The sequence below is a fragment of the Mesocricetus auratus genome, unplaced genomic scaffold, assembly GCF_017639785.1.
Source record: "Mesocricetus auratus isolate SY011 unplaced genomic scaffold, BCM_Maur_2.0 Super-Scaffold_100028, whole genome shotgun sequence".
Taxonomy (NCBI): Eukaryota; Metazoa; Chordata; class Mammalia; order Rodentia; family Cricetidae; genus Mesocricetus; species Mesocricetus auratus.
In genome coordinates, this window is record NW_024429209.1 from 13,613,379 (window position 1) to 13,639,899 (window position 26,521).

At 50.0% G+C, this 26,521-nt stretch overlaps 1 protein-coding gene across 2 annotated transcripts in view; it reads right to left on the minus strand.

Moving 5' to 3' along the window:
- Positions 1–14,339: 14,339 nt before the first annotated feature.
- Positions 14,340–26,521, minus strand: part of B4galt5 (beta-1,4-galactosyltransferase 5) — a 49,186-nt gene continuing 37,004 nt past the window's right edge. For both annotated transcript variants that reach the window (XM_040732641.1, XM_040732642.1), the window contains exons 3-9: positions 25,475–25,588; positions 23,410–23,534; positions 22,524–22,640; positions 21,382–21,569; positions 20,732–20,854; positions 17,722–17,823; positions 14,340–17,326 (exon numbers count right to left, since the gene is read on the minus strand). In XM_040732641.1, the coding sequence (XP_040588575.1) occupies positions 17,179–17,326; positions 17,722–17,823; positions 20,732–20,854; positions 21,382–21,569; positions 22,524–22,640; positions 23,410–23,534; positions 25,475–25,588 (917 nt within the window). In that variant the 3' untranslated portion in view covers positions 14,340–17,178. The remainder of the gene's footprint in view (positions 17,327–17,721; positions 17,824–20,731; positions 20,855–21,381; positions 21,570–22,523; positions 22,641–23,409; positions 23,535–25,474; positions 25,589–26,521) is intronic.

The window sequence follows — 26,521 nt, forward strand, 5'->3', positions numbered from 1 at the left end:
CTGGGCTTAGCTGGGCATGCTCATGGGATACAATAGACTTAGGACTCTCAGAACATGAGCGGGGAACATTTTTTTTAATATTTATGTGTTTTTGCATGTGTGTGTGTTTTCATGTGTGTGTGCGTGTGAGTGTGTGCATGGGTGTGTGTGTGGGGTATGTGTATGTTCATGTGTGTGATGTGTGTGCATGCATGCATGTGTGTGATGTGTATGTGTGGTGTGTGTGTGTGATGTGTGTGTATGAGTGCATGTGTGTGCATGCATGTGTATGTGTGTGATGTGTATGTGTGGTGTGTGTGGTGTGTGTGTTCATGCGTGTGTATGTGTGTGTGGTGTGTGTGATGTTTATGAATGCATGTGTGTACATGCATGTGTATGTGTGTGTGATGTGTATGTGGGGTGTGTGTGTGTGGTGTGTGTGTTCATGCGTGTGTATGTTTGTGTGATGTATATGTGTGTGTGTGGTGTGTGTGTATGCGTGTGTCTGTGTGTGTGTATGATGTGTGAAGGTGTCCCTGGAGGAAGAAGAAAGCACTGGGTCCTCTAGTGCGTGTGTGTGTATGATGTGTGTGTGTGTATGCGTGTGTGTAGTGTGTGTATGATGTGTGTGTATGCGTGTGTGTGGTGTGTGTATGATGTGTGTGTATGCGTGTGTGTGGTGTGTGTATGATGTGTGTGTATGCGTGTGTGTGGTGTGTGTATGATGTGTGTGGTATGCGTGTGTGTGTGTGTGTGTGTGTATGTGTGAAGGTGTCCCTGGGGTAAGAAGAAAGCATTGGGTCCTCTAGCGTGACTGTGGGTGTTGGTCCTCTGAAAGAACAGCAAGCGGTTTTTAAAAGCTTTTTTCCATTTTTTTTTTGAGACAAGGTTTCTCTGTGTAACAGCCCTGGCTGTCCTGGAACTCCCTCTGTCTCACAGAGATCCATCTATCTCTGCTTCCCAAGTGCTGGGGTCAAAGGTGTGGCCACCATCGCCTGGCACAGCCAATGCTCTTTACCCACGGAGTCACCTCTCCAGCCGCGATGGGGGCCACGCTTAGAGCTGAGGCCTAGCGCGATTTTAACTGTAGGCGGTGGGGTGGGACGAGGAGCCACAGTGTAAGGGTGGGCGCTGCCCTCTCAGGCCCTGCCCTGGCCTGGTGCCTGGTGCCTGGTGCCCTGCACACACATCCATCCATCCATGTACAGAACAAACGTTTGTGGGCTCCTACCTCGTGACAGGCACTGTTCTGTGTGCTGCCTGAGGAGACATGAGTGATATCAGGGGCAGCAGTGTCCCCAGGAGCTGTTCACAGAGAGGATGTGGGTGAAGGAAGGTGTGGCACTTGGCGATCCTGAGGCATAACAAGGTAGAGGCCAGGGTGAGGTGTTGCACACACCTGTGATCCCAGCACTCATGAGGCAGAGGAGAGGGGGAGGTCACCCAAAGTCAGCCTTAACTATGCGGGGAATTTAGCCCTAGGGAACTAAAGTGCTTCTGAGCTAGGCCGTGCACCTGTCTCAGAAAAGGGGGCTGGAAGACAACAGCTCAGTCAGGTACGCGCATGGCACATAGACACACAGGCCTGAATTCCATTCCCGGCATCACGTAAAAAGCCGAGCATGGCAGTGTGCACCCCAGTGCACAAGAGGCTCCCAGGAGCATGCTGACCATGCACGCTAGCCTAGCCTGAGTTCCAGGTCCAGGTGACAGGCTGCGTCTCAAAAGAAGGTTGGGTTGGTGAGTGGCCCCACAGACAGAAGTGCTCACATGCTAGCCCGACAATCTGAGTGGCCCCAGATTCCAGGTCACACTGACTCAGCTGTGAGTCCCAGAGTGTCTACAGCGGTGCGGTGGGAGGCAGACAGAGGGACACCCAGAAGCCTGTGGACCATGACCTCACTATGAACCAGGCAGGAGACTGCGGGTTCTGAGCTTGGAGGGGTCCACCTAGTCTTACATGTAGGCTTCTTCTGGTGCCATGAAGAGGCCAGGGTGGAGGGGGAGCCTAGGAATGACATGATGAGAGGTGCTGGCCTTTGGGGGGAAACTGAGTCACATTCTGATCACCTCTCGAGAGTGGGTGAAACATGGGGGATAAACAGCATTCAGGTATGTTGGGGGCACAGAGGTCCTTGTGTTCACAGGTAAGTGCTAAGGGAACCAGGAATGTTTGACATGCAGGGTTGTCTCTTCAAAGAAAAAGATGTTTTCTGCTCAGAAGCTGGGGGGGTGGATATGGCTAAGTGTCTGGTGTCCTCTGTGCTATCTGTAGGGACAGGTTACACCTGGCTTCCCCAGACTCTCTCTCCCTAGACCCTTATTTTGAGCACTGTTTCTCAGTCAACGAGAACCCATTCGTATGGAAGACATCAACATGTACTCTGAAAAGAGTTTCGATATAATCATGTCTTAACCTTTGTTGTACATACGGGATTGAGTTATGTTGGGGGATATTTGAACACACTGTGAAACCTGAGGTTGCATTTGTGTTAATAAAATTATCCTTGGACCAGGAGGTTGAGTTAGCAACTAGTTGACGGGAAGTAATCATATCATAGAGCGGCAGAGGGCATCTGGGAGAGAGAGAGAGAGAGAGAGAGAGAGAGAGAGAGAGAGAGAGAGAGAGAGAGAGAGAGAGAGAGAGAGAGAGAGAGAGAGAGAGAGGTGGCACGGGAAGCAGTAGGAAGGGAGTTAGAGTGGCATGATTTTTTTGTTTTTTTGCTTGGTGGAGCAGAAGGATACTCTCTGGGGAGATGCCAGCAAGGAGAGAAGGGCAGCTAGTTGTTACTCAATCTCTCTGAGCTAGCAGGTTTTCACCCCAGCCTTTGAATCTCTAGTCTTATTTATAAATAGAATGATTGTGATTTAGTTAAAGCCCCCTTTAGCAGCAGTGGCAGAGCCAGTGCTGTGGAAACAGAATTCCCACCAGGCTGTTGCCTGAGCAGCCAGGCCACTGCCAGAGAAGCAGGCCAGTAACTGTGGGGTCAAAAATACTGCCTGAAAAAAACAAAACATAAAAAATACTGTCTGGAATAGCAGCAGAGCAAGGCCCAGCCACTGTACCAAAGTTAAAACAACTTAACTACCACCAGAAACTTCTTTTCCTAAAACAACTTAAATACCACCAGAAACGTCTTTTCCAGAGTTGCGCTGTGCTCAAATACGCCTAAAATAACTGCCAGGGTCACACTCTACAAGTTTGAACCAACATTGGCTACTGGGTCCTGCTGAGCTGGACCGACTTCTTGCCTCACACAGATGACACTGGCCTTGGAGGTCGTACACACACACACACACACACACACACACACACACACACGCCTTAGTTTACCTTCTGTTGCTGTGATGAACACCATGACTAAAAGCAGCTTGGAGAGGAAAGGGTTTATTTCAGCTCACAGCTTATAGTCGTCCATCAGGACAGATATCAGGGCAGGAACCCAGAGGCAGAAGCTAGCGCAGTAGCCACGGAGAAGTGCTGCTTACTCGTCGTGACTGCTCCCTTAGGTATGGTTCCTCACAAGCTACCTGCTCTTTTTGGAACACTGAAAATATTTTAATGATATGGCTAAGAGCACAGGCTGCTCTGGCAGGAGACCCAGGTTCAGTTCCCAGCACATACCTGGTGGCTCACAACTGTCTGTAACTCCTGTCCTAGGTGATCTGACACAGTCTTCTGAGCATACCAGGCACACACATGGTGTGCACACACACATTCAGGCAGACGCTCATACACATAAAAGAAAATACATAGATCTTTAAAAGGATCAGGCCTGTGTGAATGTGAGTGTGGGCTCTGTGTGCATGTCTAGAGGTCAGAGGACGACTTTGGGGGTTATTTTTACTTTCCAGAAACATGGAAAGCCATGACCAGCCCTGCTGTTATCCTGGTGGCACTAGTACTTGAACTAGAAGCTAGTGTAATGGGACCCTTAGGCCCAAGAGGGCCTTCCAGGTGAAGCAATATCTTCTTCAGCCACCAGGTGGCGCCAGCCCCAACTGCAGACAGAACTGGTTTCAGTCCAGCCTGGGCAACTGTCAGTGCCTGAGGTTCAGGGTGGATATTAGGGCAGCCTTGGTCTATTAATTCAGGCCTGTGGCACGCCTCTTTTCTCACAGAGAGCCCGACATAACTGTCTCGTGACACTGCCGAGAGAAAATGATGCCCCAGAAGGGTCGGGTGTGGTGGTGGCGCACACCTTTGATCCCAGCACTTTGGCAGGCAGAGAGAGGTAGGTGGTTCTCTGAGCCATCACTGGGACTCAGGTCAGCATAAGCCAGCTTCCATGTGACCCATGTCCTGCCCTACACTGGGCACCCCTGCAGGGGTTCCGTCCCGTCTCCTCGGCCCACCACCCCTCCCCAGGCCCTGAGCAAGCCGTGCGGTCTCCTTGTAGCCCCACAGAACCTGTCCTGCTGGGCGGGGTCCCTCCCCTTAGTGACCCCAGCACCCGACGGCCTTCTCGCAGTGAGTGGGCCTCACCTGGCTGCAATCCCTTCTCACCAGCGTGTCCCTGGGAGCTCCCCTAGTGAGTCAGCTGCTCGAGAGCTTGTGAGGGAAACTGAGGACAGAGGGAATGTCAAATGCAAGGGTCGCACTAGCCGGCCTGCTCTCAGGAAGTGACTGGCTCACACACCACACACAGCGGCTGTTGAGCGTCTTGAGTCGTCAGCAAGCTGAACGGTTTGAATACGGAGAATTCAGAGGCTGCTGGAAGAGACCGGGGACTTCTGATAGCAGCGGCTCCCTGCCTTGGCCGGCAGGACAGTTATGGGAAAGAGAAAATGAGTTCTCAGGCCATCGAGTTTCCTCAGAGCGGGGAAGACAGGCAGGGACCCGGCCACCTGGCCACCAAAGGCAACTGGCGGCTGTGAGGGCGCATCATCACTCTGGCTGAACAACTTGAACCGTGACATGTGTCCCTTAAGCCTCCGCCTCAGTGCCCAAATACGGGTGAGAATGGACCAGCCCTTCCTGGGAGGAATGGGCCTGGCCTGGAGGGTCACCACAGAGGTCAGGTGCTGTGGAACCACCTTTTTGTACACTGTGAGGATGTGTCACCCAGGTTGGTCTAATAAAAAGCTGAAGGGCCGATGGTTAGGCAGGATTTTCAGGGCAGAGAGGATGCTGGGAAATAGAAGGGCAGAGTCCTGCGGAGACACGGGGAAGCAGGATGGACAGTACACAGATGAGATAAGCCAGCCTGTGACAGCACACACATCCATAGAAATGGATTAATTTAAGTTGCAAGAGTTAGTTAAAAACAGGCCTAAGCTATTGGCTGAGCTTTCATAATTAACAATAATTCTCCATGTTGCTATTTGGGAGCTGGCTGGTGGGACAGAAAATTCCACAGTCATATGTGGTATTCACGTTAATGGTCACTGTGATATCAGCGCTGATGGACTGCAGGAGTTCACTGTGATGTCATATGGTGGTCACTGTGATATCAGCCCTGATGGACTGCAGAGTTCACTGGATGTCATATGGTGGTCACTGTGATATCAGCCCTGATGGACTGCAGAGTTCACTGGATGTCATATGGTGGTCACTGTGATATCAGCCCTGATGGTCTGTGTAGTTCAATATGATGTCATATGGTGGTCACTGTGATATCAGTGCTGATGGACTGCAGAGTTCACTGGATGTCATATGGGGGTCACTACGGTAGTCAGCTGGGTAATTAGTTGAGGCGGTCACTATTGTGACCAGCTGTAATGGTTGTCTGTAGCAGCCAGTATGAAGGTCAGGTGTAATGGTCCCTGTGATGGTCAGCCATTAAGTGTTCAATGTCACAGGCAGTGGTGGGCTGACACAGTGTTATCATATCGGTCATCTGTGGCGTTCACTATCAGTCAGCTGTAGTGGACATTTAGATTGTCAGCTGTGGAGGTCATCATGGTGGCCAGCTGTAGTTGCTAGTATTGTGGCCAGCTGTAGCAGTCTTTTTGGAGGTCATTGTGGGGGTCACCTTGGTGGACAGTTATAGTGTTCTGTGTATTGGTCAGCTGTGGACACAATCAAAGAAATACACTCTGACCCTGAAACCAGAGCTAAAGAAATGCACTCTGCCTCTGACCAATTCATCAGGAAAACCAACTAAGCCCTGAGGAGGAAAACCAACCAATACCTGAGGACAAAATCCAGCCAATTCCTGAGTTTACAAGCTTACAAACTCAGGAATTGAAATCTGACCAATTCCCACCCTGAAAAACTCTGCCCCTAAGAAAGCCTGTATAAGCCCTGTGCCTGTTCAGTCGGGAGCTGTCTTTTTCCACCCTGGCAGAGGCAACCACTCTCAGATTCCCCCCTCCCAGTAAATCTCTTGAATGAGTTTTGGGTGATTCTTTCTCCCAAAGTGAAATCAGGGCAGGGAAGTAACAATTTTTGCTGGAGCAGGAGCAAACTGCTACATTTCTGTGAGGGGTGGGTCGTGTCCCTTAGCAGAGTGGACATCTGCGGGGAAACTCTCTTAGAGTGAAAGACAGGGGAGCAGTAACCGCTCTCGTGGAGAGGAACACGATTGCTACATTCCTACCTGGAAATCATGCCCCACTGGAACACAGATACAGGTATAGCCTGGCTTCCAAGAGCCAGGATGCCTTTCTCTGCAGAGTTGTAGGTATAGGCATCAGGGGTAGCAGCCAATCTTTGTGGTCATTCCGATAGTCAGCCGTGGTGGTAGGCACTATGGAGGTCAGCTGTCTTGGTCACCGTGGGGGTCAGTTGTAATGGCAAGCTATAGCAGTCACTGTGGTGGTTGACATAATGGTCACTGCTGTGGTCTGCTGTAGTAGTCAACTGAAGCGGTCACTGTTGTGGTCAGTTATAGTGGTTAGCTGGAGATCTTTGTGAGCAGTGGGGTGTGACTGGGGACACACAGGTCACCAAAGGCCAGCTGTCATCCGTGTGGCTCTGCTACCCGTCAGCATCTGGGTACACCAGCTGACACACATGCAGGGGTCCCTGGTAAGCATGAAGAACCAGGTGAGACCAAAGCAAGGACACGGAGTGGCCTTCTGAGCTGTCCAATGCAGAAGAGGATGCCATCTAGGGACCTCAAGTCAGACATGTGGAGTGACTGTCCCAGTCTCAGGCGGGCGGCAGCTTCAGGGGTCTCTGTCCTGAAGAAACGCCCAGAGCTCTGGGGGCTCCACCATGTGGCTCCGCTCCACCCCCAGTCACCTCCATCACCATGTGGCTCCGCCCCCAGTCACCTCCATCACCATGTGGCTCCGCCCCCAGTCACCTCCATCACCATGTGGCTCCACCCCCAGTCACCTCCATCACCATGTGGCTCCGCCCCCAGTCACCTCCATCACCATGTGGCTCCACCCCCAGTCACCTCCATCACCCATCACCTCCCACCGGGGCAGGGCCACAGGCTCCCCGGGGGCCAGGTCCATGCTGGCTTCCTTCCCGTGGCCCAGTGAAGCCTCGGGCTGTTCTAGGGCATGAGCTTGCGTTACCCCCTCCTCTCCGTTGCCCACAGCCTCCCCAGACAACATGCAGTGAGGTCCAGCGGCTCACGTGACCTATGTGGCCCTGTGCTGCCTCTGCCCACTTCAAGCCTCCCATAGTGAGTGACCTCCTCAGAGGCATTGGCCTGACCAAACTGCTTGTCTGTCACCACCCACCACTCACCCGTCTTCTCCCTGGAGAGTGAGGCGGCCGGCCATCATCCTGGCATTTGTTTCTGTTCCCTGAAGCTCAGACAAGCACTCATGGTGGGTGTTCCATGCATTCAGAAAGTGCCTGCGCCTATGTTCCCTCACTTCCCCCAGGCTGCTCTTCCTGTTTCAGAGATGCTGGGAATTCTCTTACCACCATTACCAGTCCTGAACCCTTTTCCTCAGTGTACACGAGGAGTTTTATGCAAATGAGGCAAAGGCTCAAACACTGGGTTTCACCCAGTTCAGCTCCTTCCCTGCCTCCCTCCTTCCCTCCCTCCCTCCCTCCCTCTTGCCCTCTCTCCCTCCCTCCCTCCCTCTTGCCCTCTCTCCCTCTCTTTTATTTTAATTTTAAATAGCTTGTTTTACATGTCAATCCCAGTTCCCTCTCCCTCCCCTCCTCCCACACCCTCTCACCCCCCACCCTCCCACCCTATTGCCAATTCTTTCCGCATAGGGAATATCTAGATGTCATTTCATTCAGGGCAGGGTCCAGGCACTCCCCTAGGAGTCCAGGCTGAGAGAGCATCCCTCTTTGTGTTATGGACACACGATGTCTGTTTGTATGCCAGGGATAAACACTGATCCACTGCCCAGGGCCCCATAGGTTGCCCAGGCCTCCTCACTGACTCACATTCAGGGGGTCTGGATTAGTCCCATGCCGGCCTCCCAGCTGTTGGTCTTGGGTCCAAGAGCTCTCCCCTGTTCAGATCAGCTGCCTCTGCTGTTTTTGCCAGCCCATTCTTTGCCAATTTGCTCTTCGCTCCTCTCTGTCACTGGATTCCATGGGTTCAGTTCAGTGTTTAACTGTGGGTCTTTGCCTCTGCTTCCATCAGTCACTGGATGAAGGCTCCAGGATGGTTGTAGACATCAAGTTCACTATCAGGAATGGGCATTCGAGGTGGTCTCTACACTATTGCTTAGCTTGCCAATTGGTGTCATCCCTTTAGATCACTAGAGGTTCCAATGGTGCCTGATCTGCCTTCTAATCTATGATTCCCTCTTCCCCCTATCCTACCCCCCCCACTCGACCTTCCTGTTCCTCCACGTCCTACTCTCTCTTCCTCTTCTTCCCTTCTCTATTTCCCAGGTCCCCCTTCCCCCCACCCCTTGCCGTGTTCCCCATCTGTTCAGAGGATCTTGTCTCCATCCTCTTCTCTTGGGTACCATGCATATCTTTTATGTTCTTTCCTGTTTCCCAGACTCTCTGTCATTGGAAGTGCAGACTGGCACTCTCCTAATCCATGTCTAAAATCCATATATGAGTGAGTACATACCATGTTTGTCTTTTTGGGTTACCTCACTCAGGATGTTTTCTTCCAGTGCTATCCATTTCCCTGCGAATTTCAAGATTCCATTGTTTTTTTCTGCTGAGTAATACTCCATTGTGTAAATGTACCATATTTTCTCCATCCACTCTTCAGTTGAGGGGCATCTAGGTTGCTTCCAGTTCTGGCTATTACAAATAATGCTGCTATGAACATAGTGGAACAGATGCCCTCGTTGTATGAATTTGCCTCTTTTGGATATATGCCTAAGAGTGGAATTGCTGGGTCTAGTGGTAGATTGATTCTCATTTTCCTGAGGAATCTCCATATTGATTTCCAAAGTGGCTGTACGAGTTGGCACTCCCACCAGCAGTGGAGGAGTGTTCCCCTCTCTCCACATCCTCTCCAGCATAAATTGTCTTCAGTGTTTTTTATTTTAGCCATTCTGACAGGAGTAAGATGGTATCTCAAAGTTGTTTTGATTTGCATTTCCCTGATGGCTAAGGATGTTGAACACTTTATAGAGGAGGCCCTCTCTCCCTCTCCATCTTTCCTTTTATGCTTCTTTGGTTTGTTCATTTTCTTTTTCGAGACAAGATCTCCCAAAGCCCAGGCTGATCTTGAATTTGCTACATAGCTGAGATGCTCTGAACTTTCTCTCTCTCTCTCTCTCTCTCTCTCTCTCTCTCTCTCTCTCTCTCTCTCTCTCTCTCTCTGTCTGTCTGTCTCTGTCTCTCTCTCTCTTTCCTTTGCTTGGATTTTGGTTCTATGTATACCCTGGGTGTCTTGGAACTTAATCTGTAGATCAGGCTGGCCTTGAACACGGAGATTCACCTGCCTCTGCCTCCCAAGTGCTGGGATTAAGGCATGTGCCACCATTCTCAGCTTTAAATGAGCATTTTTTGTTTGTTCTTTGCTTTCAAGACAGGGTTTCTCTGTGTAGCCCTGGCTGTCCTGGAACTCACTCTGTAGATCAGGCTGACCTCAAACTCACAGAAATCTGACTGCCTCTGCCTCTGCTTCTGGGATTAAAGGTGTGTGTTACCACCTGTCTAAACAAGCATTTAAGAAGACATTACTTGCCTCAATGCTTGGACAAAGTGCCTAATACAATCAGTTTAAAGATTTGTTTTTGCCCAGTCTGAGGGTGCAGTCAAGGTGTGGAGGGCTGCAGCAGGGGCTTGAGGTGGCTGGTCACGTGGGGATCGGAGTCAGGAAGAGAGATGAACCCTGGTGCTCAGCTCACTGTCTCCTTTTTATTCTGTACAGGACCCCAACCTTACGAGACAGTGCAGCTCACACGCAGGGTGGCTCTTCCCTCCCCAGCTAACCCAGTCTAGAGGCTTGCTCACAAACATGATTCCATGGCGATGCTAGAGCCTTTCAAGTTGATGGCTAACCCTGAGGGATTTGGAGCTCCCTGAAGACTTTCTCCTAACTGTGTGAGCGTACTAAGTGCAGTTGGCTTGGAGGAGTCAGTGAACCTGTGGTTGCCCATTTGCTGCTACGCCACACTGCTCCTTTGCCTCTCAGAATCCATTTCCTGTCTGTAAGGCAGGCTTAGTGACTCTGGGGGTGGCACGATGACTTGGGTCATTGCGCAAAGGTAGAGAACATAGGTTTGTCTAGAGGCCACCCCAAAACCCCCTGTTTTTCTGAGGTTGTATGTTTACCCAGGGTGGCTGGGGAGTTGTTGAAGTTATAGCAAGCAAGGGGACCAAAGGCCTTTCCTACATCCCGTCATGATGTCACTGCTGTAAGCCAGGTCCTCAGACTGTTGGCTCCCCCATACCCTGGCCCTTCAACACTGCAGTATGAGTGAGATGTTCTACTTCATAGGTTTTCTGCCCCCCATAGGTTTCTCTACCAATGCAGACAGAGATGAGCCAAACTGAAAGAGTTTAGCAGCAGGTTTATTGAGAACAAAGCAACTCCTGGCCAGGTTCACTGTTCTCAGAGAATGAGGCCAGGCACCTGAGCTAAGGCAGGGGGGTTTCATAGATTGCAGACAAGGGATGATGATGTGTCTGATACAAGCTGGGTTTGTGCCCAGTAGGGTCAAAAGCACTCAGACAGGGACTGGGGTGGCTGGCGGTAGTTGCCAAGAATTTAGAAATGTGCTGTTGGTGCCTTTCCTTCGTTCAGAGACTCTGAGCAGGCAGGGGTTGGAGAGAGAGAGAGAGAGGGAGAGAGAGACAGAGAGAGACAGAGATACAGAGAGGAGACAGGCAGAGGGAGAGAGAGACAGAGACTGAGACAAAGAGACACAAAGAGAGACAGAGAGGGAGAGACAGAGAGAGGAGAGACAGAGAGACAGAGACAGGCAGAGGGAGAGAGAGTCAGAGACTGAGACAAAGACACAGAGAGAGACAGAGGGGGGGCTTCACAGGCTGTGCAGGGACGAGCCCGAGGCTCCAACCAAACACTACTGGCCTCTGAAACCATAAGCAAGGAGGCAATTAGAGCACTTTCTTTCATAAGAGTTGTCATGGTCATGGTGTCTCTTCATAGCAATAAAGTGACAGAAAGCTACACTAGTAGGGACATTTCATTCACTCATTTACCATGTCATCCAGTAGCACCTCCCAGCAGACCCTGCTCTCGACAGCAGCGAGAACTAATGACCCTTCCTTCCCCACTGATGGGAGAAGGCACACCAATAGGCTGGAAAAATAAGAAAACATCAACTATCATTTGGGGGTCACTGGCAGGAAGACTTCTTTCCCTCTTTGAGGCAGGGTCTCACTATGTAGTCCCAACTGTCCTGGAACTGAAAATGTAGACCATGCTGGCTGCGATCTCGGAGATCCTCCTGCCTCTGCCTGGCTGCTATGCCACCACCATGCCCAGGAGGAGTTATTGACTGGCCGTCCAGCAAGGAAAAAGCCCCTCCTTCCTGGTGACACACTTCAGGTTCACTGCTCCCACCCATCGGAAAATACAAATGTTTGTGTGTGAATACGAGGAGGCCATGACTACTCTTAGGTATGATGGAGGTTTACTATGGAAATGAGAGCCAGCATAGCCAGAGGCAGAGACATCTGGAAAAGTCCAGAGTGAATATGACCCTGAGCAGGGTCATGTAAGGAGAAGGGATAGGGGAGAGCCAGAAGACCCTGAAACTAAGAGGCAAAAACGGTCCATAACCAAGATGGTTGGGTTATTTAGGAATATATATCCCAGCCGGGCGGTGGTGGCACACGCCTTTAATCCCAGCACTTGGGAGGCAAAGGCAAGCGGATCTCTGTGAGTTCCAGACCAGCCTGGTCTACAAGAGCTAGTTCCAGGACAGCCTCCAAAGCCACAGAGAAACCAAAAAAAAAAAAAAAAAAAAAAGGAATACATATCCTATATGTAAGCTGGGGTAGGGAAAGTCAGCCCAGTCCCTGGATAGAGAAGCTTAGGGTAGGACCGAGACATGCCAGCCTATGGAGGACCCTGTATCAGGCAGGGACTGAGGGATGCTGGGAGAACCTGGTGGCCAGAGTCTACTTTGCTATGTTAATAGGCACCTTAATAGTTTGTCTGGGGTTTGGAACCTAACTGTGATGGAAGGAGGAGTTCTGGAAGTCTGGGGAAGCAAAATGCAAAGAGGAGAGATGCCTTAGCCTGGATGTTCACACAGGGCTCTCAGGGGAGGTGGCATTTGTGAAGTCATAAGGAAACACCAATCGCAGGGCCTTTTACAAACCATAAACTTATCCCCCACACACGTAAGTGTGTAGGTAAACTATTAAAGCGGGGACCTGACACCCCCAAACATAAACTCATTTATTGCTTTTATAATAAAGCACTTTTAGGCTATGCCTGGAAAAGCTTTTAAGAGCCCACAACAAAAGACAGCTGTGGGCTGCCAGGGCAATGACTTTCTCCTAGGGCAGTGCTCTGCAATCCACTCTCTGACCTCAAGGCGTGCATTCCTGGCTTCCTTTCCCCTAAAGCAACTGCCGCCTGAGTCATCTGAAGTCTGGTGACATTTTTGGTTGGCACTTAGTGGCAGAGGCTGCTGGACACCCTATATTGAGGAACAGCCCACTGCCCACCCCCAGGCCCACAGGAGACTCAGGCGAGGGTAAGATGTGAAATTGACATGGGACCTGCTTCTCCAGAGGAAGGGAGATGGAGACCTCTTCACAGCATGCTCTGCACAAACAGGGCACCAGGCCACTTTTTTCATTGCAGGACATTCAAGTGCAGGCCATTTGCAAGTGGGAATGCACTCTGACAAATTCAGTTCTGATCACTGGATGGAGCCTGTCCCATGACATCACATTTGTCACTACCAGGGCTCCCCTCTCACCGGGACCTTCCCTGCTGCATGCAGACAGTTCCTCAGGGCCAGCACCCCTGGGTCTTCCTGCCACCTTCCTTGGAGCACAGGGCCTGGCTTCCTTAGCACCAATTCGCCATTTTCTACCCCTCATCCCTGCAGCTTGTGGACTGAATCCGGTGCTTCTTGAAATGCCTGACTTGCCCTCTCCCGTGTCCTTCCTGCCACAGCTTTTTAGGGGTGCAACACGGCTCCGTGCTTCCCGTTGACAACATCACAAACCCCACCCAGATCTACACCTCTTGTTCTCTGTGACTGTGACCCCTGCTGCCCCTCATGAATCTGGTTTTCAGCTCCCCTGCCCCAACTCTCTATTCCCGCACCCTCGCTCATCTGAGGGACTGACCCACTGGGCCTGGGTGGCCCCTTCCCTGATGCCCTCACCAGAGCGTAGAGCTGCCCGCTTGCTATTCTTGCATGGTGGTTTCCACAAATACAATACAGAAACCGGAGCCATGCAAGTAGGGAAGCTGGGCTCTCCCAAGGGCTCCTCCAGCCTCCAGCCCTGGGTCCTACCCCAGCATCTTCCCTACCTGCAGCAGCCTTACATCTTAGTTCTCTCAGCCTCTCAGCTGCTAACATCCCTAACCCTGCTGCAGAATCCCACCATACAGCCCTGACTGCCTACCCCAACTCCATTCCCCCAGGGTGTGCCCAGCCTCCTTCCCTGATCCACACGCACTGGGCACAGACATTCAGGCAAACATCAGCAATCATGAAACAAAATAGCAAGAAAGACTGGGCTGGGCTCCACTGGTGCAGAGTTATGCAGACATGCCCTAAGTGTGAATTCTATCTCCCCCCACAAACTTGGTGGGGCACACCTATCAGAAGTTCAAGGTCATCTTCAAGGTACATATACATAACACTAACACACACACACACACACACACACACACACACACACACACACACACACACACACGCACAGAATGGTAAACCCTCAAATCGTAAAAATCTGTGAGTAGAACCAGGTACAGGTCTGCTCATAGAGAATGTTCTAGAATCACATTGTCACCTATGTGTGGTGTTATACAGAGGAGGGGAAACCTCCCTGAAAGGCAGTTACACAGACACGACCACCAAAGTTTGGTTCTTGAATATGTATTTTTTACTGAAAAAATCATTCATAAATTAACATACAAAATGTACAAACACATGAGTGAATAATGTAATGACAAAGGACTATTTCTGTGAAAAGTGTTTTTAAAACATCTTTAGATTTCAGTGCAAAAATGTACTCCTGGCACCTTTTAAAACAGAGAGCAAGCTCAAAACAAACAAAAGTAACGATGGAAAAATCTAGCTGCGTTCAATGCCTCATCAGTGGTGTGTGGGTACAGTCAGTGCCTGCTCCGCTACTGTTCTCTGAGGAAGGGAAGTGCTGATAAGAGTCCCTGTTTTAGCAAAACCAAAGTTTTGCAAAACCCCTCTCCCACGAAAGAAACCCCGTGTGTAGGGGAACCTTCCACACATAAGGCAATCAAGGGCAAGGTCGGTTTAAGGGTCACATAACATTGAATAATCTCAGCTGCCAAACTACACCAAGGTCACACTGGTTGTCATTTTCTTTAAGCATCCCGTGGCCTAACCTGTGACCTGCTAGTATGGTTTTGACTGTGACATTTCCCACTCAGCATGTGACTTGGTGGACAATGATTGACAGTGCCCACTAAGAGTCCACACTAAAAACAAACTTGGACATGATTGCAAAAGAATACAAGCGACCCTACTTTGAGCAGCAAAAAGACCTTTTTTCATCCCCAAATCAGCATTTTCTTTCTTAAATCAAATATCAGCCTTTGGCCCAAAACAGTAGTACCCTGTGGCAAGTGTGAGATCGCAGAGCTCCACCCGGGACACATGCTGCATGCACCACTGTCCCTCTCTGGGAGCCCCTCCAAAGGACCATTGCTCTGCCACACTGAAAGCAGCTCCCGGCCTTCAGTGCAAAGACAGGAGAGTGAGGGGAGTAAGGGCTGGGCCCATGGCTCAGTGGCAGAGCACTTGCCTAGCATGCCAAAGCCGTGAGTTTCATCCCCAGCATGTAAAACCAACAAGAGAAGGGCAGAGGTGGGGATGGGGACCCACACAATCTCTATTGCTGTGTGTACCGTAAGACAAAGGCAAGTCAACGCAGCCGTGCAGCTCCTTGCCCAGTGCAAACAGATGACGCAGCTCACCAGCGCTCTCAAGGGCAGACACCTGCTCTCTCATACGAGCGGGAAGCATTCTGCATTGCCATCTGTCCCCTAGATACCACTCTATTCTACAAAAAGAACAAAAACAAGAAGAAAAAAAAAACAAGGCCTGGCCAATCACTCCCACAGTCTGTGGGGATCATACAGAACCAACTTGTGCAATGCAAAAACCCCAACCCCACATATTTACACACCCCACACCCACCTATGTAAACCATGAGCGTCGAGGGCGCTGAAGGCAAAAAGGCAAAGAACAGAAAGAAGCTGGAGGCCTAAAGGAAGCACTCCCCACCACACGCAGAGCCCGCTGTAGAGATAGGGTCACAGCAGACACAAGAAGGGCTTTGGCTCAGGGAGGAGGGATGTTTTTGAGTGCAGCTTAGGAACTACCATCAGGAAGCGGGGGCCTCTGCTGGCTGCCGGTCAAAGCTCTGGTGAAATCTCACCTGGACTCTGGCTGACACATGCACCCCTGTGCACCTGCTCCTTGGCTGTGCCCTTCCCAATCAATTGCTTATTAGCACAGCATCCTCCCAGAAACCAAAAGGGGAAACGGAGAAACACTGAAGCCCGCTGTCACGCAGGCACAGCTCTGAGAAACTGGCCAAGTTCCCAAAGAAAAGGGAGTGTCACTCAACAGCCACTCTGAGATGGTGAAGAGACAAACAAAGTTCAGAGTTGGGGTATGTGGGGACCCTGCTCCACAGCACAGGTCGGCCTGGAAACTGCTATGTAACCCACACTGGTCTCAAACGTCCTGTTCTCCAGGCCACTGCCTTCCACATTGGAGTGATAGCCCCATGCTCCTGCCTCCCAACCCACACACACCCTGCATGAGGGGTCTGTAAGAGGGAAGAACACTGTGGCCCTAAGGGCGTCCCTGCTTAGTTGTTAAGTCTCTGGAGGGGGAGGGGAGAGAGGGGCTGTGGTGAGAAAGGTTCTTTGCTCTGACCCATGTCCACTCCCAAAATGACAGGGATTTGGGAGGTGACGCTCTTCAACTGCATGGTAACTCAATTATGTTTGCCACCCAAGGTGATCTAATATACGAAGCCCTCACTTTGAAGTGAAGCCAGCTATAAAATTAAATTTTAAAAAGGCATTTTACATGGCTTATTTACAATTACACTTCTTCAAGAAGTGACTGTTATGTGTCTATCACCCCAGGTCCCTCCCCTCCACCCTTAGTTCCCACCCAATGCAGGTAATTTTCTTAAAAAAGAAAGAAAAAAAAGGAAGGAAGAAAGGAAGGAAGGAACAAAGGAAGGAAGGAAGGAAGGAAGGAAGGAACAAAGGAAGGAAGGAAGGAAGGAAGGAAGGAAGCCCCAAAACTAAACAAAGTGAAAACCAAAAAGAACAGAGAAAACGGTGTGCAGTCCTCCTGCTTCAAGCCAGGGGTAGCTGGCCATGTAGCCTTGGGCTTGGCCATTCATTTGTCTGAGGGGCACCTAGGCTGGCCCTCCTGGGGTGGGGACGGAAGAGAGCAGCAGGGCAGACATCTGTCTTGTAGAATGAAGCCAGTGCTGATGAGAGGTGTCTCCAGGTCGCCTGTCCCTGTGTGGGCCTACGGCGAAGGTCTTTGTGCGTGTGCTCTGTGACATTTTCTGGAACCCTATGGTCCTGCACTCCACTCTTTCTGTCCTCGTCCTGTGTTGACCCCCAGGATGGCACATCACAGCGCTTCTGAGGAGGCGATGGGCAGGCGGACAGGGTTTCTCTCCACATCTCAGTACTCAGTCACCTGAGCCAGCTCGGGTGTCAAGTTGACAGTTATGTTTTTATACAAGGCGTCGTATGTGATGTTTGCAAAGTAGTTCAGATTGTTGAGGCCATCTAGCCCTTGTCGCTCCTTTGACTTCCTCAGAAGAGCGTACCTGGGAAGCCGAGGACAGAGAGGGACTCAGAGACAACATCCCAGGTCCACAGTCAGGGCAGCTGCGTAGGCTAGTTTTACAGCATCTCATCTAATGCCTCTCAGGCCAAAGGAAATGCAGGCTCAAGAGAATGGCCCAAAGCCAGAAAGAGAGTACAGAGGAGGGAACAAAAAGCAGCCAACCTTATAGCCCTGTGACTCCCTCGGAGACAGCTTCACAGTGCAGGGGTTAAGCAGAATGTGACCCCAACTCTCAGGCTGCATGGGAGCCTCACTATCTAAACCTCACCAATGGTCACCCAAAATGTCTACCTTGGTTAATCTGAACAGACATGGGTGATGCCTAGCCACACCACAGAGGCAGAAGGGTGGTGTGGCAACTTAAATGACACCAACCTTCCAAGAAACTGGACTTCTCCTCGATGGTGGTGAGGAATGGACTTGTATTTTCCTGTGTCTCCTTCCGGCCGACTCACGGAATAGCCTGCATTTTGTACCCTGTCCAAAAACAAAAGGACAGCAGTGAGGTGCTGGAGACCCAGAGACCAGTAAACTCCACAGCCTCTCCAACAACACCCAAGCACCTCCTCACTCATCCAACCCACCTGGTATTTATTTTAACCAGCTAACATTGTATGTGCGTGCGTGCGTGCGTGCGTGCATGTGTGTGCACGCCTGTGCTTGGAGAGATCAGGTGAAAACCCTGCATGTCATTCCTTAGGCCCTGTGAAACTTTTCCTTTAGAAACATGGTCCCTCACTGGCACTGGCTTGGAGCTCCTCTTTCCCATTGCTGGGATTATAGGCGTGTGCTACTGAGACCAACAACTTTTTTTGAGACAAGGTCTTACTGTGTAACTTTTGAGTAGCCTGAAACTCCCTATATAGACCTTTCTGACCTGGAACTCACATCTTCCTGCCTCTACCTCCCTAGGGCTGGGATTAAAGGCATGTGCTAATACGGTGCTTTGTATCTTGTGGGCTTCATTTATTTGAACACTTGGTCCCTAGTTAGTAGTGCTGTGGGGGGGGGGGTTAAAAGGTGTGGCCTCTCTAGAAGGAGTCAGTCGCTGGAAGTGGGCTTTGAGTTTAAGCCCCCTTGCAGTCTGCTCTCTCTGCTTCATGCTTGAGGTTGAGATGTGTGCTCTGTGCAGCCTGCTCCAGCCACCGTGCCTGCTGCCTCCCTGCCATGATGGACACTTAAGGGCAAACAAACACACTCTTTCTTCTATAAGTTGCCTTAATCATGGTGTTTTATCACAGCAACATAAAAATAACCAATACAGTCACTAGTCCCAGCTTAAAAAAAACAAAACAAAAAACATGGTTTCAGAGATCAAACTCAGCACTTTAACAACTGAACTATTATCCCAGCAGTGTGTGTGTGTGTGTGTGTGTGTGTGTGTGTGTGAGAGAGAGAGAGAGAGAGAGAGAGAGAGAGAGAGAGAGAGAGAGAGAGAGAGAGCGCTAGTGTGCACTAGGAAAGTGCTCCATCCCTGAGCTATACCCAGCAGCTGTCACAATGTGTTTCTTGACTGTCTAGTCACAGTAGGCATTGAATTTTCTGGAGAGATGCCTACACACGGGAACAAAGGATGGCACACTCCTATAGAAGGCCTACCAGCAGAAGATTAGCATTTCTGTCTGTGGCTATTGAAAATGATGGCTTGGGGGCTGGGGAGATGGTCAGCTAATAAAGTGCCAACCATGAGGACTTGAGTTTGAATTGACAAGAACCCATGTAAGAGCTGAGCAGTGTTGTGTGTCTATTACCCCAGCACTGAGCAGAGGGAGAAGGGGATGGACAGCTGACCCTGGCGTTCAGTGCTAGCCAGTCTAGCTCAATAGATGAGCTTCAGTGAAGGACCCTGTGTGAAAACACAAAGTGGAGAGCTATTGAGGACGACCCCAACACCCACCTCAAGTCCCCACCTGCACGCAGCTACAGACAGCAGGGACATATCTGTGAACAGCTCACCAGGCACTCCACCCCTCAGCTTGGGGTAGGTTCCACTGATATGGGCACACAGTGCCCAGAAAGCCACATGGAACATGGGAAGCATTGTTACAATATGACTCATGAGCCCTAACAAACACATCACATTCTGACCAAATTCATTTCTAAGATCTTCTCCTAAGTTCCAGTGGGAATGAGACGATCTATTAAGTTACCACCTGTGTGCATGGGAACCCTGAAGGCTAAACATGCAGCAGGAAGCTGTGTGATTTCAGACAGCATCCTACACAAGACACCCTGGGTTTCTAACACGTGCATCACCTGGGCCCCAGGGATACTTACGTGAGCCTAAGGCAGCTGCTACCTATGGGTCTGATAAGCTGACATAGATCTGATGTTTTAAAGACAAACTAAAATAGTGACAATGTTGTTTTGGGGTGTAAAGACTGGGGCAGTTTATTTTTATTCACGTACAACTTTTACAATGCACACACTTCTTCCTTCCCCTGTTCTATGAAGGAAGACTTACTAGGTAGCCTAGGTTGGCTTTGAATTCAAAGAACCCTCTTCCTCACAGCCTCCCAAGTGCTGGAATCATAGGTCTGAGGAAACACCACACCCAACTATTATTTTCTTTCTTTCTAACATTTAAGTATTGAAAACTTTTTTTTACACTTTATGTGTATGTATAAACACCTTGTGCAAGACTGGTACCCTTGTATGTCAGAAGAGGGCATCAGATTCCTTGGAATTAGAGTTATAATAGACAGTTGTGAACTGCCATGTGGGTGCTGGGAATTGAGCCCAGCTCCTTAGTAAGCGCACCAAGTGTTCTAAACCAGCAAGTCATCTCTCTGGCCCCAAATTAATCTCTACATTTTAAATTATATGTGTATGTTTGTATGTCTGTGTGTGGGTATGTGCAGGTGAGTACAGGTGCCTACAGAGGGAATGAGATCCTCTGGAGTTACCCAGTGTGTGTACTGGGAACCAAATTTAGGTCCTCTAGAAGAGCAATAGGTGTGCTTAATGCTTGAGTCATCTCTCCAGCCCCCATACGTTATTATAACTTTTTTTTTTAAGTTTGGTTAGAAGGGTTTTTCTGTTGTTATTTAATGTTATAACTATAATTTTTAAAAACAAACTCCCAATACTCATGATTCCCAATATCCATCTCCACATGAAAGAACAAGGCAGCAGCTCCAGAATGCAGCTGGAAAGGTTGGGTGGAGTTGCTGTGCGGTGCGGCTGCTCACAAGGGGAAAACTGGGACAAGTGTGCAAAGGCGGTGGTGGAGGGTCACCCGGGGAACACCCTATAGTCTCGCACCAACAGTGTGCTCAAGTGTTCGCTTGCACATAGATCTTTCCAATGTGGCTGCAAGGATACTGGGTGACACATGGTCTCTGAGACGTGATGGGGGTGGGGGGGGCAGGATGGGGATATATACCTGTTCCACAGATCGTCATCTTCTCCACCCCAGCCCCAGAAGGCATTAGGAAAGCCGTTGATTTTCTGAAACTGTTCTACAGTCAGGCCACTCACTCCACCAAAAAACTCTGCATAGGGAAGCCTGAAGGAAGGACAGCAGTCACGTTAGATCTAGAGTTGAATTTCTTGATGAATTTGTCTTTGTTTTCCTGCACTGCAAAGATGAAACCTAGAGGCTCACACAGCCAGGCAAGAGAACTGAGCACCACTCCAGGCTCCTAGCAACAACTTTATTGTGCAGTGAGGGATAGAACACAGAATTTACTCTGTGTACTCAGTGACTTGTGCAACCATGGCCATCATCAGTGTTCAGTTACTCCATCACCATCACTGGCTGTCACCATCCAACGTGTCTGTCTGTCTGTCTGTCTGTCTGTCTGTCTGTCTGTCTCTCTCTCTCTCTCTCTCTCTCACACACACACACACACACACCAGTCACACTACTAACCCACAATGAACAAAATGGTGACACTTGGCCCCAGCCTGCTCACTGTTGAACTCCTCCTATACACAGTACTATTACTCTGCAAGCCACCCATCAGCGGACACAGCCAGTCAGCCAGCTGTGTCTCCTTTCTGCACTGGCCTCTGGGAAGAAGAGACACTCACAGGTACATATATTTGTCCAGTTTGGTTGCGAAGTGCCTGGGCATCTGTCCGCAGCCATAGTAGTTGCGGTCGCTCTCAGGTATGTGATCCACATCATGAAAGATCAGGCAGTCCCAATCCAAGTCCTTCATGGCTTCTAGAAAGCCGACATTGAAAAGCATGGCTCGGTTAAAGGGCTGGGTGCCAACCTGAAAGAACAAAAGATCTTGAAGCAAAGACCTCACTGCCTTCGCGGCACACCAGAGTCTGCAGCACTGCTCAGTACAGTCACCCAGGGAGTCCACTGGATTCTGTCTTGTTTCCTCAGAAAGCACTGCAGTGACAAATGTTACAGGTGAAGACGAGGCCCACGGCCACAGGATATACGGGAAAGGCCGCACACTGCCGAGTCTAAGTCTACGCTCTCACACGGCCCATCACCGCCACCAGCACAGTGCCACTCTAAGCACGTCAGGGGAAAGAAGGTGCTCACCTGCTCACCTCAGCTTCTTTACTATGACGGTCCCACTACAGCAGCCATGACTTCTCTAGGGACTAATGTCTGAGGGTTATAAATTCTGTGCCAGGTAGAGAGACTAGCTCACACTGGTTATGGCCTAGTTGAACTACATGTTAACCTTCACTTACCCAGCCAGTACCAAAGCCTACACCCAGGACAGGTGCAAGGGAGGCGCTGGTTGGTTTTGATGTGTGTCAGCTTGACACACACCTACACATATCTAGGAAGAGAGACTTGTTTTTGTTTTTCAATACACGGTAGAGTTTCTCTGTAGCAGCTCTGCCTGTCCTGGAATTCACTCTGTAGACCAGGTTGGCCTTCAACTCAGAGATCCACCTGCCTCTGCCTCCTGTGCTGGGATTAATGGCGTGTGTCACCACGCCCAGAAGAAAAGGGACTCTTTTTTTTTTTTTTTTGGTTTTTCGAGACAGGGTTTCTCTGTATTGTTTTGGAGGCTGTCCTGGAACTTGCTCTGTAGACCAGGCTGGCCTGGAACTCACAGAGATCCTCCTGTCTCTGCCTCCCTCCCGTGCTGGGATTAAAGGTGTGCGACACCCTGGGCTCTTCACACTGAAGACAATGTCACTTGCAGCTTTCCCGATGTGGACTCAGGAGAGAGAGGAGGAAACTAAGGGGCACTCACTTGCTCGACCACATAGAAGGCAAACTGCAGGCGCTGGCGCTGAAGCATGGGGAGCAGGTGTCGCAGGAGGACTGGGAGGTGCTCATGGCGGTTCCGGAAGGGGATGAGGATGGCCACCTGCAGTGGATCACAGGACAGGGGCCACAAGTTAGCTGCGGGCCCTAGCTGCCCAGTTAGTTCTTTGCGTTGCTACACAGTTGGGTGCTCCTGGATGAGAAACCCTTAGGGAATGTTGAGGTCCCTTGACATCCTAATGCTGACCTGTGCAAGTGATGCCACCCTGGAACTAACTGGACCACAGCCTTAGGAGGCATACATACCCAGGTCTCTCTAGAGGCACACAAGCACAAAATGAGCCAACTTCCTCAATGCTGCACAGAGTTCGCTCCATACTGGACATCTGTGGACGCCTGCCGCCATGCACTAAGTTTATCCAGTGGCTTGTGTCATGGCACACAGGGCCAGTAGCACTCAAGTCCTTTATTAAACACTTGGTCGAAGAATGGCCTTAAGCTTCTGCCCCTTGCCCTGATACAACCATCCTCCAAGGGCCCAGGGCCCCATTGCACAGCAGCACTGCAGTCCACTTATCTTCCAGGAACTTGGGAGACCAGACAGGAAACATAGGTTCAGCAGAGACACAGCCCATGTGTCAGCTGACCTGCCAACCCCATCTCCTGTAAATAACCCTGCCTGGGAACAAAGGGGTTCAGAGCCTTCACACACCAACCGGGTGCTGCCAATCTCTATGACTACAGGGGAGTCCTTAGGGAAACCCATTTCTCGAAAATGAGAAGGCAGAGCACAATTTCCCGGATGCCACAGTTCTTGAGTCCCAGCAATCCCAGATGTGTTTCCAACACCTGGGGTCTGACTCATAGCCCACCTTCCATCGAGGCACACAGTCTGAAGGCTTCCAGTGGCCTCCAAGCTTGATAGCTGGGTCTCTGGAGAAGAGCTCGTGAATATCGTCCATTCTGATCTCACTCATGTTTATGTCTATCGGGCCCTCTGGACAGAGAGGAAGGAAAAACAAGAGTTATGTAGGCTGAGCCTGGCCCTGTGCTGTCCATCTCTCTGCCCTTTAGTGTGCCACTGCCATCTGACAAAGAAGTGTACCAAAGGGACAACACGGTGACAACATTTTATTTATGACCTAACAAATAAAGCTTGCCTGAAGATCAGAGTGTAGAGCTAGCCACACTAGTTAGCCAAAGAAGCCAGGCAGTGGTAGCACACACCTTTAATCCCAGCAATCGGGAGACAGAGGCAGACAGATCTCTGTTAATTCAAGGCCACCTTAGGCTACATGAAATTGATCCAGTCTAAAAGAGAAACAGTTTACACAAAGGTGATCCCAGCACTTAGAGTGACACACCTTTAATCTTAGCACTAAGGAGGCAGACACAGGAAGGGATATGCTGGGTGGAGAGAGGAATATAAGGCAGGAGGAGACCAGAGCTCATGACGGTCTAGGCAGTCTGTGGCAGCTGTCTGAAGCAGGCAGTGTGAGGAAGCAGTCTGAGGACAGGATCACCCCTTTGGTCAGAGCACTGGCAGAGGTGAGAACTCTCCAGTGGCTGGCCAATTTGCTTCTCTGATCTTCAGTTTTCACCCCCTGATAGTTAACTCTGAGTTTTTATTATTAATATAATAATACTCATGTATATAACACCTTAGAGACTGGCTCCTGCCAAGGCGGAGAGAGAAAGGAAGACCTTGAAACTGAGGCGAGGCAGCTCTTTTGCAAGACCCCTCCCTGCTACAGGGAGCTCCTATTTCACTTCTCAATAAACTGCTTGCCCTTCAAAAAAGCCTGAGGCGGCAGCTGAATTCATCAGAGGAGGGACAGAAGAGTGGCACACTTAGGTCTGGCAGCTCATTCAGAAGCAAGGCCAGCTGCCTATGTCACCCCAGGCACCAGTGAGTAGGAGCTCTGACTAATGGTGCCCAAACTAAAGAGCACTCATCTTTGCTGAGGCACCAAACTGAAACCATGACAGTCAATAAGTGCTGGGAAGCCAGGTGTGGAGCGCATCCTGATTCCAGCCCTCAGGGAGGCAGAAGCAGGAGGATCTTTTTGAGTTACAGGATAGCCTGGTCTACATAGCTAGTTCCAGACAACCAGGAGTACTAGTGCTGGGAATAAAGGTGTGGCCACTGTGAGAGCCAAAGCTAAATTTAAAGTTTTAATCACTATGCCTAAGAGAGCCATGAAACAAAAATGCCTGTGATCTGCAAGCCCCTTGCCCAAGGACAGACAGTTCCTGAAATGTTGGCTGTTGTTGACAGGAGATAACAAGCCACATGTTTTCACTCCCTTTGACCCAGATGTGCTTGATTACGTATGTGTGGGAGGTTCACAGGATGAAGGGACATCAGGATGTACGCTTGCCTGTGATTGGACTTGATGAGAGAGGCAATGAATTATGGGTTTTCCTTCTTAGGCCTCTACAAACTATGCTTCTAAGCTATTTCCCAGGAACCTGGATATGGACCTGGCCAGAGCCCATCCACCTGGCCAGTATTTAACTAAAGCTTGCTTCAAATTTAGCTTTAAACTATGGTAGTGGTCTTATCCTCAATTGGTGGGACTAACAACCACTATGCATGGCTTGAATTTTTTTTAAACCAACATTTTGTTAAGAAAATAATTTCTGCTGGACCGTGGTGACATACACCTTTAATCCCAGCACTCAGGAGGCAGAGGCAGGTATATCTCTGTGAGTTCAAAATCAGCATAGTCTACAAAGGGAATTCCAGGACCCTATCTAAAAAACAAACAGAACCAACAACAAGAAAATAACCTCTAGCAACCAGCCAGAGTGGAATGGGAAAGAAATGTGGGGTGAGCCATTTCACTATCCAAAGAGGCAGGGAGGCCACCTGGTCACATTCTCCCTTCCAGACACCTGCCCTGAAGCAGCCTGGGGCAAGCCAGATTTACTTACTCATGGAAGGGAGCCTCTCTGGGCAAGGATTGTTGGCAAAGTAGGTAAAATCTTCAGGAAGAAATGTTGTGGTTGGGGGGAAGACTTCACTGTGGTTCAAGTCCAGAGGATAATCTAGGGAGGGAAGAGAAAGACAGCTCAGTCAGGCACTAGGATTCTGACTTCTTCAGCTCCTCAGAAGGGTTTGTAGCTTGGTGGGAGCAGGTGGTTCAGTGCTGGAGCTAAAATATGAAGTCATCACAGGAGGAAGAGTAGAGGGGACTGCTGTAGGGCTGGCTCCCTTCCCATCTGCATGTGGGCTTCTGGCACTCAAGTTTACAGACAGTGGGAATCAGAATGAAGTCTAACCAGCACAGATGGTCCCCCTCCCCCAACACACACACCTCTTATTTTACCAGGCATTTCTGACCTCTGAAAAGCTGCCTTGGCATTTGCACTTGTTCACAGCCAAAGAGCTCATCCCACTAGCCTGTTTCTGGCTACCTCTTCTATGCATTCACTCTAGATGAGGTAGGCCACTACACTTCCTTTCCACTGCCTCCATGCCTTGCCTCTTCCTGTCCTATCGTCTCCCAATTACTTGCCATAACTGGACTTCGGGCAATAGTTGGTATTAATCAGAAGACGCCATAAACGTCAGTCATAGCTGAGGAGTGTGGAAGGTGATGCTATGTTTTGGAGCTGTTCTCATCTTCTGCCTATATCGGTTTTATGTGGAATTGATCCCCATTGAGCACTGGGCCCTCCCTCTGCACTGCTTCTCAGAGAAGGGTAGGCACCTTCTTGCTGTGACAGTGCCCCCCCCCCCAGATCTTTCAACACTGGATGGCCTTCACCCTGCATGTAGAACTAACCTCATTTTTGAAAGTCCTAGTCTCCTCATCTCACTCACTATAGAGCAGGTTCTCCAATGGCTTCCTTAAGGAGGGTGGGGAGCAGAGGGATGGCTCAGTGGTTAAAGCACTGGCTGCTCTTGCAAAGGACTCAACTTTAGTTCCCAGCATCCACAGCTCACAACTGTCTGTAGCTCCAGTCTCATGCATGGAT